The 14945-nt window shown below is 37.5% G+C and overlaps 1 protein-coding gene across 7 annotated transcripts in view; it reads left to right on the top strand.

The window, feature by feature from the left end:
• The window catches only part of DOCK10 (dedicator of cytokinesis 10), a 2344342-nt gene that overhangs the window by 1900565 nt on the left and 428832 nt on the right, over positions 1 to 14945 (top strand). For all 7 annotated transcript variants that reach the window (XM_044070265.1, XM_044070268.1, XM_044070269.1 and 4 more), the window contains exon 38: positions 7531 to 7578. In XM_044070265.1, the coding sequence (XP_043926200.1) occupies positions 7531 to 7578 (48 nt within the window). The remainder of the gene's footprint in view (positions 1 to 7530; positions 7579 to 14945) is intronic.

The raw sequence follows: 14945 nt of genomic DNA, 5'->3' as shown, positions 1-14945 counted from the left end.
GTGACGTCCAGTTAAACACTATCTGTGTTTGGTAATCATATAGCAAATTTGTGTATATGTTTCACTGTTGTGGCTCACACTGCCCAGCCTACACATGTCTGCATGTCTGAGCACTGAAATGCAGTGTTGAAGACTTCTGGCTTTACCATCATGCCAGCCTCACTTTATTACTGCATTTGAGCCATAAAGTGGCTGAAATCTGTCAATATGTGCTCATTTGTTTGTTTATATATGTATTCATTTATTGGCTTGTTCATCCAATCATTTGTTTGTTGACTGGATAGGTTGACTGGTTTGAGGACACTTTCTAGCAACAAGGCAGCCATACAATACAGCAATAATTTCAGATTATGTGGTCTAAAGCATGGTCTAAACCATGTGACAAACAACAACAGAAATACTATGATGAGATAATGCTGCACTTTGCCACTTTTCATAAAATTAAATTAGAAGAATAGAGATTCAATAGAAAACTACAAGGAGTTAGAGAACTACAGAGTGCAGAGTGAGGAAAATCCAGTGTTCAGAAAGTAAGCAGTGGTAATAGTCAAATAAAAAAGAGCAGTCTTTTAATAGTATAATTTATGGGGCGACGTGATTTTCCCTTAGGTTTTGGTACAAAATATATAAAGGCTTTAATTCATTTAGGTAATAAAACTTTGCATGATGTAACATTTGGATCTTTTCTGCAATCAGAAAGATTTGTAAATGAATTTGAAGGGAAAGTTTTTTTTTTAATTTTCTGGAAGGGCTGTGTCTGTTTCAAAAGTTAAGCTTGCATTTAAAAAGAAAATTACTGTTGTGAGTGAAGGTAATGAAGGGGAATTGAAAATGTTGTTTGAAAATCTTTGAAAGCATGCATCAAAATGTACGCAATGTTAAATAAATGTGATACATGATGGTTGTGTGGGAGGTTTTGGGTTGCAATGAGTACTGAGGAAAATGAAGTGCAACATATTTCAAATGGCATAAAGGTAAATGGGAAGAAAGAAAGTGATAAAAATTAGGGTCAACTGAAGCCATTTTTTTTGGGGGGGTTGGTCATACTTGCTGCACAACTGTCATAAAAGAAGTTGTGAGCAGTGTGGGGAACATGGGCATCCCACTACAAATTGTAAACTTATGTGTAGGAAGCATGGCAGTGAGGGCCATTATGATTTATACTAATGGATGAAAGCCATTTTGTAAGTTCCAGGAAGGGCTGTGTTAAGCATGCAATTAAAGAGGAAATAAGCGTTGTAACTGAAGTATATAAGGGGGAATTGAAAATGTTGTTTGAAAATCTTTGAAAACTTGTATCAAAATGTACACAAGTTAAAAAAATATGATTGGTGATATGAAAGTGTGGATGGGTGTGTGGGAAGTTTGGGTTGCAATGAGTATTGAGGGAAACAAAATCTAACATATTTCAAATGGCATAAGGGTAAATGGGAAGAAAGGAAGTGATAAAAATTGGGATCAACTAAAGCCATTCTGGGGGGATTGGTCATACTTGCTGCACAACTGTCATAAAAGAATGTGTGGGCAGTGTGGAAAACATGGGCATTACGCAAGAAATTGTAAAACATATGTGTAGGCAATGTGGCAGTGAAGACCATTATGATTGTTACTAGTAGATAAAAGAAAAGAGAGTGAAGATGAAAATGAAGAAGTGGGGGGGAGAACGATAGTAAATATGATGGAAATGGAAGAGAGGTATGAGGTACATAAAGGTGAGATCAAGGAAATAAAGGAAATGTTAGAAAACTTGCAAGAATGTGAAAACGTGTTGGTATGGGAGAAGAAGTGGAAATTGCAAAGAAGAAAAAACGCCGTGGGATTCAGATGGGGAATAGAGTTTCAGCTGTTGGTACTTACGAAGGCAACGGAGGAGAGGTAAAAACAGGGTCTGAGAAAAAAGTTGCTACATCAATAGGGGCTAGGGTAAGGACAAGACAAAGATAGTTGAAATGGTGTGAAAAATGCAAAAATATGAAATGGCTGATATTAAAATGGTGTCAGTGAGGCTGAATAGTTTGAAGAATGGTGGATATGAATGAAATAAGAGAATGGCAGTGGATATAATACTTTTATCAGATATGAGGTGAGTAGAAAAAAAAGAGAAATGTTAAAATTATTCTAGTGGAGGCAAACTGTGTGGACTCCAGGCAAAAATGCATGTTCTGGTATTATGGTGTTTATTTATTTATTTATTTACTGTTTTATAAGTGAGTAGATGAGCTGGTCCAAAGACCCATTTCAGTCATGACCTGAAATTACAGAAAGAAAAACAAACAAGATAAATAATCAGTAAGCAAACAGTACATAAGAACAAATATAAAATCAAATGTTTTTAAAAGGTCTTCAGAACAAATATGACTGTTGCAGATCCTTATGCTTATTACAGTCTTATATATAGAGAAATGTTGCAGAGGTAGAGAGAATAGTAAAACCAAATTTGTTTACAATATTTACAGTGCATACATAAAGTCAGTTTTGAATTTCAGCATTTTAGGAAACAAGCAGGACAACATCTAGGATGACAAGCAGGGAAAGACTGTTATTTTGGAAGTAGCTTGATATGAGAATTCACCATTTCACTGTGACTGCCTTGCTGGAGTTGTTGTGCCATTTCACAGCAAATGGTAAAGTTAAAGCAATTGCTTTGTGAAAGTGTTCTAAGAAGGCTTTTGTGAACTCAGTGAGAGATTAGGCCCCTTAATTCTGGTGAGAGTCTGCCTCAAAATGCCAGGACTAGACAGGAGAAAGCACATTCTCCAGTAGCAATTTTATATGAAGATCTGCTTAATGTGATAGCTTTCTCTGAGGAGCTTCTTAGGAAGGAAACTTGGTCTTGGTTAGGTCATTCCTGTCTCAAAGGTAAGCAGTAACCGCTGTTTATTATTTTATGAATAAGCGTACTTAGAAGATAAGTTGACCTTTCAGTGGCTGGAAGCTATTGTATTCATTGTAGGAAATATACAATGGCGACATATGCGGTTGGCAAAGAGGGCAAATAAGAACATTTTGTTTTCTGTGATTTGACATCTTTGGGAAGTTTGTGCTAAGTAAAAGGTAGTCAGAGAAAGACCATATTCCAATTCAGAGAGAAGAAAATCATGGGCTAATGAAAAGTGGGGGAGAGTAAATGAGAGATTCTGTAACACAGTTTAAGTTGAGATAGTGCTGTGTTAGTGGGCTGAAGGGGAGGGTAAATGAGATATTATGTAGCACAGTTTAAGTTGAGATAGTGCTGTGTTAGTGGGCTGAAGGGGAGGGTAAATGAGATATTATGTAGCACAGTTTAAGTTGAGATAGTGCTGTGTTAGTGGGCTGAAGGGGAGGGTAAATGAGATATTATGTAGCACAGTTTAAGTTGAGATAGTGCTGTGTTATTTGTTTTGTCTGTATGATTTGAAAATATTAGAGAAGAATCAGGGTTCGGTCCTGGGTATTTCTATTCATAAACAAGGAGTATGATGTTGTTGTGATATCAGTGATATTAAGAAGATGTAGCTGATGGAGTTTTGAAGGGGCTGTAATAAGGTTAGTTTTTTGTGTTTAATTAGAAGGTGATAGCAAGCAACCCATTTGCAGAGATTAGATTGTGTGTTGTATTTTGTTCTGGAATCAGAGGGGCAATTACTGACTTATAATAAACAAACATCTGCATACAGTATGACATTAAGGGGTGGGAGCAGGTCATCTGTAAGATCATTAATAAAATACTGAAAACAGAATGGGACCCAGTAATGAATCTTGTGGCACCCCAATGTTTAGGGTGCCAAGCGATGGTAAGAGGTTGTTAGTATGGACTTGGAATATTCTGTTCTCCGGGTATCTTTGTAGCCACTTGATAATGTTGTACCCAGAATTATTTTTTTCAGTTTCATAAGAAGAATATTGCTGTTAACAGTTTCATTTGCCCAAGTCATATCTACAAATATCCCAGCAGTGACCAGACCATCATTATAGCTGCAAAAAATGAAGCCATTTTCATTAAGTATAGCAATCGTGGTACTGAATGCTTTTATAAAATGGCATTTTGTCCAATTGCAAGCCAAAGCTGTCAGTGTCTTTCATTATTTATTTGTACAGGATATTTTTAAAATATTTTTGCAAGTGGGCAAAGACTATAAATATGTCTAAAGTCTTTGATGGTTTTAGGAGAAGGTATGTTAGGCAGGGGAATTAGAGTGAATTGTTTCTCATTGCATATAAGGGAATTAAGGTGTTAGTAAAATTGTGCATATTAAGGTATAGGATGTTATAGTGGTGGTTTAAGGGACAGTGCTGATGTGTGATAAGGGACAGAAGATGAAGCCAGTGAGGTAAAAAAACAATATTAGGTTCCAAGGTAAAAACAGAAAAATAAAGAAGATAGACTAGCAACAAGCTGCTCATCAGCCCACATGACATCAAAGGCAAATAGAAGGAGTACTTCTGGCAGCTTCTGAATGAAGAGAACCCCACAGAAGCTGTACTGCCTCAGACATAGCCAACAATGAAAGAATAGGAGGACGCCACCATAGAAGTGTGAACAGCACTAAGAAAAATGAAGTCAGGGAAAGCAGCAACCTCAGATTAAGTCATAGAAGATATGCTAATGATTTTGGGTGAGATAAGGGAAAAATGGCTCTTGAGGGTATTCGTAGCTGTATGGAGACAAAGGTGTATCCTGAATGACTAGAGAAGAAGCATAATAGAGCCTGTGTACCAGAACAAAGGGGACATTAACAACTGTGGGAGTACAGAGGCATTAAACACCTGTCACACTGCATTAACATTCTGGAGATGGTGACTGATAAATGAATATGCAGAGCAGTAGAAAGTAAGATGAGAGATGAGCAGTTTGGATTCAGCTCAGGATGCAACACAACTGACCCAATGTTTGCAGCGAGACAAATACTTGAGAAGAAGCTAGAAATGAGGAAAGAGTCCAGCTGAGCATCCCTAGACTTGGAGAAAACATATGACAAGGTCCCAAGAAATCTGATCTGGGCAGTCTTGCCGTGGTTCAAAGTGCCAGAACCATTGGCAGAATCAGTTCAGTGCTATGTACAAGGACCCAGTGACTCAAATATGAACAGTGTTTGGACTGACATTAGGATTCTCAGTAGGAGTGGGTGTGCATCAGGTTTCTGCTCTGACCCCACTGCTGTTCATACTCTTGATGGACTATATTAGCAAACAGGTTGCAGGGGACAGATCAAAAAAGTTGTTGTTTATAGGCAATGTGGCTTTACAGGCAGACTCTCAGCAAGAACTTCAGTAAAGGATAGCGAAATGGAATGCAAAACTGAAGGCACATAGTATGAAATTGAATACAGATAAGACAATTGTAATTGCAGCAAATGGGGGGAATCAAAAGAAGTTGAGAAATGAGATAGAAAGAAAGTTAGTGGAACAGATTAATACCTTCATTTATCTTGGAGAGGTGGTTGAGGAGAATGGAAGTCTGAATGAGGAGGTCAAAGCTAGAACCATAGGGGCTGCAGCCAACTGGCACAGAGTGTCAGGTGTAGTATATTATAGAAGAATGCCAAATAATCTGAAAACTAAGGCATACAAAACAGTGGTGTGACCAGTACTACTGTATGGTACAAAAACATGGGCATTAAAGGCAGAGCAGTTGTGGAAACTAGAGGTGATGGAGAGGACATGCATGAGATGGGTTGTAGGAAGCACATTGTGGGACAGACAAAGGAGTGATGACATAAGAGCAGAAGCCAAAGTAGCTCCAATTGCAAAGAAGGTAAAAGAGAATAAATTACAGTGGTTGAGGCATATGTGCAGAAAGGCAGAAGTGATTTGGAACAGACAGAAATAAGGCAAGAGGAAACAAGGGTGTCCAGCAAAGAAGTGGATTGATTGTGTGAGAGAAGACCAGTGGCAGTTAAGCATGGCTGTTGAAGAAGGTAGGAGAATGGCACTGAAGAGAGAGAGAGAGGGAGAGAGAGCGAGAGACTGAGAGAGGGAGACAGAGAGAGAGGGGGAGAGAGTGTGAGAGAGAGAGAGATACTGAGAGAGGGAGACAGAGAGAGAGAGAGAGAGAGAGAGAGAGATACACAGAGAGAGAGAGAGAGAGAGAGAGATGGAGAGAGAGAGAGAGAGAGACAGAGAGAGAGAGAGATAGACAGAGAGAGCAACAGTCGAGATGTTACCCCGGCTCTGTGTAGAAAATGTGAAAAGGGAGTTCGTGATGATGAGGAGGAGGATGAGATGGCCAGTGAGAGTAATTGTTTTGTGTGTGTTTACAAAAATAGGAAATAGGAAAATTATGTTTAATGAGCCGAAGAAGTATGTTATAGTAAATGTATGTATTATACTAGTAGGCAAAATTAAATGTAATTTGCAGAAAGAAAAAGGTAAGTTATCTCAAGATGTTATGTTAATAAAGAAGATGATGGCAAGAACTGGAAAATTTAAGTTGAGGAATGATAGGAAGTATATATAAGACAAGCAATATGAGAATAGAAGTAGATTTTATCGTATGTTCAGAAGATAAAGAGGATGATGGGTGGTGTGAAAGTTGTAAAGTTTTCAGCTCATGTGTTATTAAAAAGGAGGGTTGAAGAGACTGATGGGTGAAAAGGTGAAGAATGAGGGAGGAAAGAAGACAGCTATTTGGAGATCATTTGTCTATATGATCATTTTACAGAGACTGGTCATTCCAGTAGGTAGTATAAATATAAGAACAAACAAAAGAAGGAAGAAGAAAGAGCCAAGTGAGCAGTTAAAAAGACAATGCGAGAGACTGTTAAAAGAAAAAAGAAATGGGGAATTTAATGAGGAAGAGAAATCCTATATAAGTGTAATAATAAAAGGGTTAAAGTGATTGTTTTTTTTTTCCTTAAAGGTAAAATGGTGTAGATGTTACCTTTTTATGGAAAGAGGTTAAAGGGTTTTGGGAAAGATGAACAGACAACATGAGAGTGGTATAATAAGAGATAAGCAGGAAGAGATTATGGGTATTGTTGAGAGGTATATAGAAAATGTATGAGGAGCATTACCACACAACATATAGGGGAAGGAGTGCCTCCAACCAGCAAACAAGCCTGTCTGTTTTTGCTGTTCTGTGACTCTAATGTCCACATGAGCCAGACGTACATATGCAGCTTCATTCTTTTTCCACCTCCTGTTGGTTCAATAGGCACCAGAGACACTATTCAATCTCTGGTCATCTGGATCACAGCCAGTGCTTTATCCTTCTGTGCCAATGAAGCTGGCTACTTCTTGTATTATGATATGAACGTTTAGTGGTGCATTCATTGTAAAATTTCAGTAACAGATAAAACATAAATGAATATCTGTACATATGCATATGCATGTTTTTCTAATCCAAACATGGATCCTTTGTCTGTGTACGAGTATGTCTGTAAGAAGAAAGGTAAAATGTCTGATATGCATATCTTAGGAGGTGGTTCTTATTAGTCTAAAGAGTATACATGGAACCAGATAAGCACAATAACATTGAAAATGCAACATGCTATCTATTATTGATGTTAGTTCTTATGGCAACTAAAAGGGAAATGTGGTTTTCTTTTTCAGGTTATGTCTTCAACATTTTCGATATTTAGGAAAGAAGAATATTGTAAAGTATATATTTTTATTTCTATTTTTTCTCTTGTCCTTTTTAATTATTTCCAAAAGTGTTTTCTTACATAATGTACCATTCTGGGCATTCTTTTTAAATTACATTTTCATTGTAGTAGCAAAGTAAGTGATGATTAAATGCACACAAAAGGTGAAATTACATAACAGTTATAGCTTTCTTTTCTGAAACCATTATGTAGTAGCAGTTCAATTGTGTTTGCATCTGCATTGTAACTGAAGGACATGTAAGCAAGGTTCTATTTTCCAAGAGCGTACAATTAAAATTTCAAATGCCATTGGTATTCAAGGCATACAAAGGGAAATAATTGGTCTTTAAAAAAAAAGGTACAAACTCTTGGATCTACAACTTTTGAACAAATTATAGCAATACCAAATACTTCTCGCTGGCTTGTGACATGATTAAACAGAATCATGCTCAAAGGCATGACTTGTCATCTACAAATTCACTGCAAAATCAAAGGACTTGAAATACATAAAAAACTTGCATAATGATGCCACGCCATAGTGTCACAGAAACAGAATAGTGTAAATAAACTGTTTTGTAGGAAGTCACCCCTCTGCACCCCAGTGTGGAGACACTGTGCCTCTCATATCCTTACTGCTTATTCTACTCACAGGTTAGCCATAGAGAAGGAAAAATAGGTTGATTTTACAACGTCCTGACACTTCCCCATACTGTAAGGTTATACTGCACTGGAGTAAGAAAGGTGAAAGGTGTCAAAATAGCACTTGTAGGAATGCTGATGCGGTTTCAGTTGGCTGGATCCACTGCAAGCTAATGAAGCACAGAATTGTGGGTATTCTCTTAGGGTAACATGTTTCAGCATTTTTTTATTGTAAAGTAATTTAGTTTCAGCACTTTAACTTAACTACTTTTTTCTGTAGAATTGTATATAATCCTGATTGTTAGCCTTGATACCTCATTTGAATGACAGAATCGATTAAAAACGTGTTTACTAGCAATCGTGGAATCATAGAATGTTTATACATTTAAAAGTAGACAAAAGTAAAAACTAAACATGTTACTACTACTGGAAAGTCAAAGAATTTCTTTTTGCCAGTACACACAGGAAGTTCAGTATTACTCATAGACATGGCTGATGAGTGCACAACTGAATTCAGCAAAGTGTTTCACATTCAGGGATTTGTGTTTGTATTTGATCACGCTATCCATTATTCTGACAGTGGACAGTATTTGGCTGTAGCCAGAGGGGTAATTAGGTTATCAAGTTTACCCCTCTGCTACTTTGTGTGCCATAGCTAACCTGTCTACTGGACATTCATCTCAGGAAGTTTATAGTCAAACATGTCACAATAGTAGAATTAATGTTGTTACTGTCTACTTCAGTCAGGCAGGGGCTTACTGCAGTTATTGTCACTGCTAAAAGAGGAGAGATGATTTCCAGAAAAAGGCTGCATATGATTTTAAAAACACAAAGTTGTACTGATAATAGTCTTCTAGTGCGCTGACAGGCACGTCTTAAAAAAACTATTCTTTTTCAAATGTAATTGTATAAGCATTTTCCAGGTAGAATTGCTAAATGATTTCATGAATTTGGCAGTACAAAACTCTGTACTGTATTCTAGGTGCAGGAAGGGTAAGCTTTTGTGCAGTCCATTTATCAAAATCTAAGTATGTACTGTAAAAACATAATAACATAGATAGATAAAGTCCTAACCATGGCACAGGTAACCTGCGTTCAGTTAGCAGCTTGGATATTTGAGATGCTCGGAGGTGTACGTGATTTCCAAGTGGGGAAGGATGGTGATCCTAGAGGGGATGCATGGTCCATAAAGAGGGTAGTAACTCTTGGGCCATTCTAGGATAATCATAGGAGAGAGGGGAATGGACAAGAGAATAGGTCACAATGTAAAAACATCCCTTCCCCTCATGGAAGCAGTAGTTGGCAAAACACCTTAGGATACCCTTAAGTTCCATGCTGAAAACCAGTCTTAGTTCGATGGAGGAAAGAAGGGCTAGAACATGCGATGATGGATAGGGCCAATGGGGTGGAAGTCTGGAAGGTATGAAGCAAGGGAGGAGGGAACAAAAAGAAATATAAAAACATACTATAATGTATGTGAGTATACATATGCCTGTGTGTGTGTGTGTGTGTGTGTGTGTGTGTGTGTGTGTGTGTGTGTGTGTGTGTGTGTGTGTGTGTGTGTGTGTATCTATATCTCTAGACCTACATCCATATATCTATATATGTATATGCATTTTTTAACATACTCATATACACACGTGTGTGTGTGTGTGTGTGTGTGTGTGTGTGCGTGTGTGTGTGTGTGTGTGTGTGTGTGTGTGTGTGTGTGTGTGTGTGTGTGTGTGTGTGTGTGTGTGTGTGTGTGTGTGTGTGTGTGTGTGTGTGTGTATCTATATCTCTAGACCTACATCCATATATCTATATATCTATATATGTATATGCATTTTTTAACATACTCATATACACACGTGTGTGTGTGTGTGTGTGTGTGTGTGTGTGTGTGTGTGTGTGTGTGTGTATCTATATCTCTAGACCTACATCCATATATCTATATATCTATATATGTATATGCATTTTTTAACATACTCATATACACACGTGTGTGTGTGTGTGTGTGTGTGTGTGTGTGTGTGTGTGTGTGTGTGTGTGTGTGTGTGTGTGTGTGTGTGTGTGTGTGTGTATGTGTGGTGGGGAGGGAGATGCACAGTGGTTAGTGATTATTGTTGCCTCACAACTCAAGTCTCCACATCAGTTATCACAGGTCCTTTTGTGCAGTGTGTATATTCTCCATGTGTTCTCATTGGTTACAATTCCCTGTGCTGCAACTGAGTTGGTGAGCCTTCACAATGCCCATAGATGTATTTACTATGTGTGCATGTATCCTGCAGTGGACTGGCACCTTGTCTAGGCTTAATTTCCTCACCTTGATCTCACTCACTCACAACTGGAAGAGTCTGTGGCTCTGTTGTGAACTTCAATTGAATAAAAAGGGAAATCAAAGAATCATTGAATGAAAAAAAATATGTATATATACATATGTAGTAACGCATGTTGGGACATGCAATGAACAGCCATTACCACATATCCATGATGTTAAGAAGAAAGATCTGAATTGGTGAGTGCTTACAAGCATAGATGTGCATAATGATCTCTTCAATGCTCAGTCCAGCATGTTAGTCCACTTAAGTGATGGCATAATTCTTTTGTTCTGGGGCTCATTTTAGGTGTGTGTTGAGCATGACATCTTTTAGATTGTTTGATATTCTGAGTCTGTTACAGATACACAGACACACACACACACACACACACACACACACACACTTTCCTGTTCTCATGCAAGCAAGCACGCATTCACTCACACATGCAAACAGAAACACACACACACACACACACACACACACACACACACACACACACACACACACACACATACTTTTCCTGTTTCATTTATTTTTTACACTCACTAAACAGCAAAAGCACTGCTTAACAAGTGTAAATAGCTCAGTCAATCTCTCTCTCTCACTCTCATACACACATACACTCAAACACACAGGCATAAACACACTTTTTTATTTTAATTTTCTTTTCTTTTTTATTTTACACTCTCTAAACAGCAAAATCACTGCTTAGTGAGTGTAAAATAATGGCAGCCATTAGGTTAGTTTCAGTCTGAGCTCTGTGGAAGCTTGATATATTGCCGCGAACCAGTGAACTCTTTTTTCGGTGAGCATTACCTGTAGATTAATACCCTGCTGGAGAACATTCATTCTCCAGTCAGCATGGTGATCTGCAGGTCAGCCGTTTTCTAAACAAAGTAATCAATAACTGCCACTTGCACGATTGTATACTTCAGATATATGCTTGATAACAAATGAATGAGTACATCCATACATAATGGGACAGGTCTGTGCTTAATCCCACTACTGTCAAAATCATACCTTGGAACCCATTGCAAACCCCCTCTGGCCTCTTAATTTCTTACCTCAAATCAAAAGACAAAGACATAAAAATTAGAAACAGATTTTAAATGTTTCTCTTCTATACTTATAAAGCTGCTAGAATAAAAAAGGTTTTTAAGTGTTTCTCTAATATACTTAGAAAGTTGCTAGAATAAAAGGTTTTGCATTGCCAAACATTTTTTGAAGAATTCAAAGTCTGAAATTCATGCATGCCTTTATTTAACAAGTGCAATCCACAATTTATCAGAAAGGTACAAACTTTACAAAGAATAAACAAAATACCTCCCAACATCTTTGCTCAACAATTCTGAACAAAGCCAAAGATAATGAGGGAATAAAGGGACACATTTTAAATACCATTTCCTTTAATTTATGTGCTAACTAGGTAAGCCCACTTTACAAAGTGTCCCCCTTTCAGGGATGACCTAGAAGTACTATCTCAGTGACTTGCTCAAAAGCACACAGTTGGCAAATGGAGGTGCAATGATTTAAACCCTATAATTTTGACTACATGAAGAAGTTCATTAATAGTCAGAGCCTAAAGTTCCAGACATCAATTATCTTGAAATGCATTTTCAGAACAATATCTATGAAAATCTAATGACTAGCCCCCATCATTGACTGACTGTTACTCAGAGTGATTAATCAGAAAATAAAGAAGTTATGGCATGTCTAGCAGTTATTGCAGTGAACTTAGGTCAAAGCTCTTAATGAACTGCTTCCTGTAGTCAGGATTACAAGGTTTGACACTTCCTTGTTCCACTTGCGTACTGTTGGACTTTGAGCATGTCTCTTAACCAGACAGTGCCCCTGGGACTTAGAAGATAAAAATATGTATTTTCTGAGCAATACCAATGACTCTATAGTGATTGGCATTACTAATTGTAATCACTAGTCCTTACCTGAATTTGCTGTAATCATTTTTGGGCAGTCAATCATAGTAATCCTTTTGGAGGCAAATAGTCAATCCTTCTGAAGGCAAGTTGTCAGTAATCCACACTGAAGACACACACACACACACACACACACACACACACACACACACACACACACACACACACACACACACACACACACACACACACACACACACACACACACACACACACACACACACACACACACACACTTGGAAAGTACAACTCCTCCCTGCAAAGTATTAATCTTCTCCTTCAAAGCAAATGTCTCTCACTCACTGGACAGCCCCACTATTTGGAAATATCTCTCACTTGTTTCAGATATGAATCTCCTTAATTATGAATTTATTTCAAAACAATTATCTCCCACTCAATATAACAATAACATCTCCTGGACAGTGCTTCAACAGGTCTCTCCCACTCAATTCATTCAAATCTCCCACTCAGGTATAGTTTGGTGTGGATTACAGACATGTTTCAGCATGGTGTGTGTGTTGATGCTTGATTGAAACCTGCTTGGTCCAAATCTCCAGCCTGGAAGTGCTACAATGTGAAGTACAGATATGCTTCAGTGTGGTGTGCATTCTGATGCTTCATTGAAATTGGAAGAAAGTATGCACATGTGTGAAAGTTGATGGAAGACCTGTGGTTTGGATCTTACATTGTTTTAGATGGTAGCAGAGCACTTTTTTCTTTATTTTATTATTTTATGGCTAGGCTGGACCCCCAAGCCAGTACCAGGCCTTCGGCAGCTGCATTGGTCACCTTATGCTATATCCAGCCCTGGATGAGATCATTTAGTTTTTTTAAGCCCTTTACATATAGCTAAACATAAGGGGATTGTGTGTGTGTGTGTGTGTGTGTGTGTGTGTGTGTGTGTGTGTGTGTGTGTGTGTGTGTGTGTGTGTGTGTGTGTGTGTATCTCTCTCTCTATATACATATATATATATATATATATATATATATATGTATATATATATATATAGATATATATATATATAGATATATATATATATATATATATATAGGTCCACTTTGTAAATTCAAAATGCTGAAATCTCGAATTTTAGTATTTCGAATTTACAAATTTACATTTCTGGAACTGGCAGAAGAGCGAAATTCAAAATACCAAAGCATGGATATTTTGAATTTCTGCTTCCGGTGGTAAAGAATGTGGATGTTTGGGCTTAATTTTGGCAATTTTGTGTGTGTAAGTATGTTGGTTAGGGGTTTAGTGTGTGTAAGGGTGTGTTGTGACTGTTATGTGTGTGTTTGATGGACTGTAAGATGTGTGTGTGTGAGTTTCTTTTGTGTTACTGTTTGTGCAATCTTGGAGTTAGAAAATATAAGTAGGGGGTGTGGGGGGCACAGGGGGCTTGCCCCCCTGCTTATATGTACCTTAGAATAGTTTGTTTGATTGTGGGGGGGGGGTTGTGTATGTTTATGTGTGTACTGCATGTGTAGCGTGGGTACGGGATTTTGAATTTCGTGGTTGTGTGTTTTTGAGTTTATGAGTTGTGGTTGGGTTATCAGCTTTGTGGTTTCGGAATACTGAATTTCGAGATTTCAGTATTTCAAAATTAGCAAGAGGCTTACTTCGGGTTGACCTCCTTTGATGCCCAGCCAAATGTCATACAAAAATAAGAGTCAGCAAATAGGCAGCCCAGAAATACCTTTTATTTGACAACAGTGGGGATACCATTGATGAAGCATTGAGAGAAAACAGTCTGGGTTTGCCTGAGAGCTTTTGTCGCCTTACACACATATACATATATATATATATATATATATATATATATATATATATATATATATATATATATATATGTATGTGTGTGTGTGTGTGTGTGTGTGTGTACATTTGCCCTCTGCAAAACAGATGTTTTATTTTTTAGTTTCAATGTGACTGTGATCTACCATTTAAAGTTTGATCATTTGTTTGTTGTTGGTCTGACATTTTTACATAATGTCATGAATCCATTTTATCACCAGAGCTCTACTTTTATCACAGTACATGTATCCTTGAATTTAAAAACATTACAATCTTCTCTTCTTATACCTATTTTGAAATCCTGCCTCATGGATTTAGTTTTCAGTAGACAGTACATTTGGATTTAACTATGAGATATTCTATCTTTTGTAAAAGTTGCTTTAGTCACCATTCCCACAGCCCAGCACACATTTGATAAGTTACATGCAGCATTTCCTTTTTAATTTTGCTGACTGGGTTGTTGATATCATCCCCAGACCATTTTCAACCAGGTCCTAAGCTGAATTTGCATTCACACATTCTAAAAGACATTTATCATTCTCTGATACTCTACAATACAGTGAGTATAAGAAACACATATACAGACACAAGAAATATAAACAAAAGTAAACTACAAATAAAGGTAGAAGATATAGTTACAATTTAGTGGTGCCTTACAATTCAAAGAATGCAATATACACTTTGTAAAAAGAAGGAATACTTGAACAGAAGGGAT

The sequence above is a fragment of the Protopterus annectens genome, chromosome 4.part1 (genome assembly GCF_019279795.1).
Source record: "Protopterus annectens isolate FY-2018-M chromosome 4.part1, PAN1.0, whole genome shotgun sequence".
In the NCBI taxonomy this organism is placed as follows: Eukaryota; Metazoa; Chordata; order Ceratodontiformes; family Protopteridae; genus Protopterus; species Protopterus annectens.
Note: the sequence above shows the minus strand (reverse complement) of the source record. Positions and strands in the feature narration are given on the sequence as shown.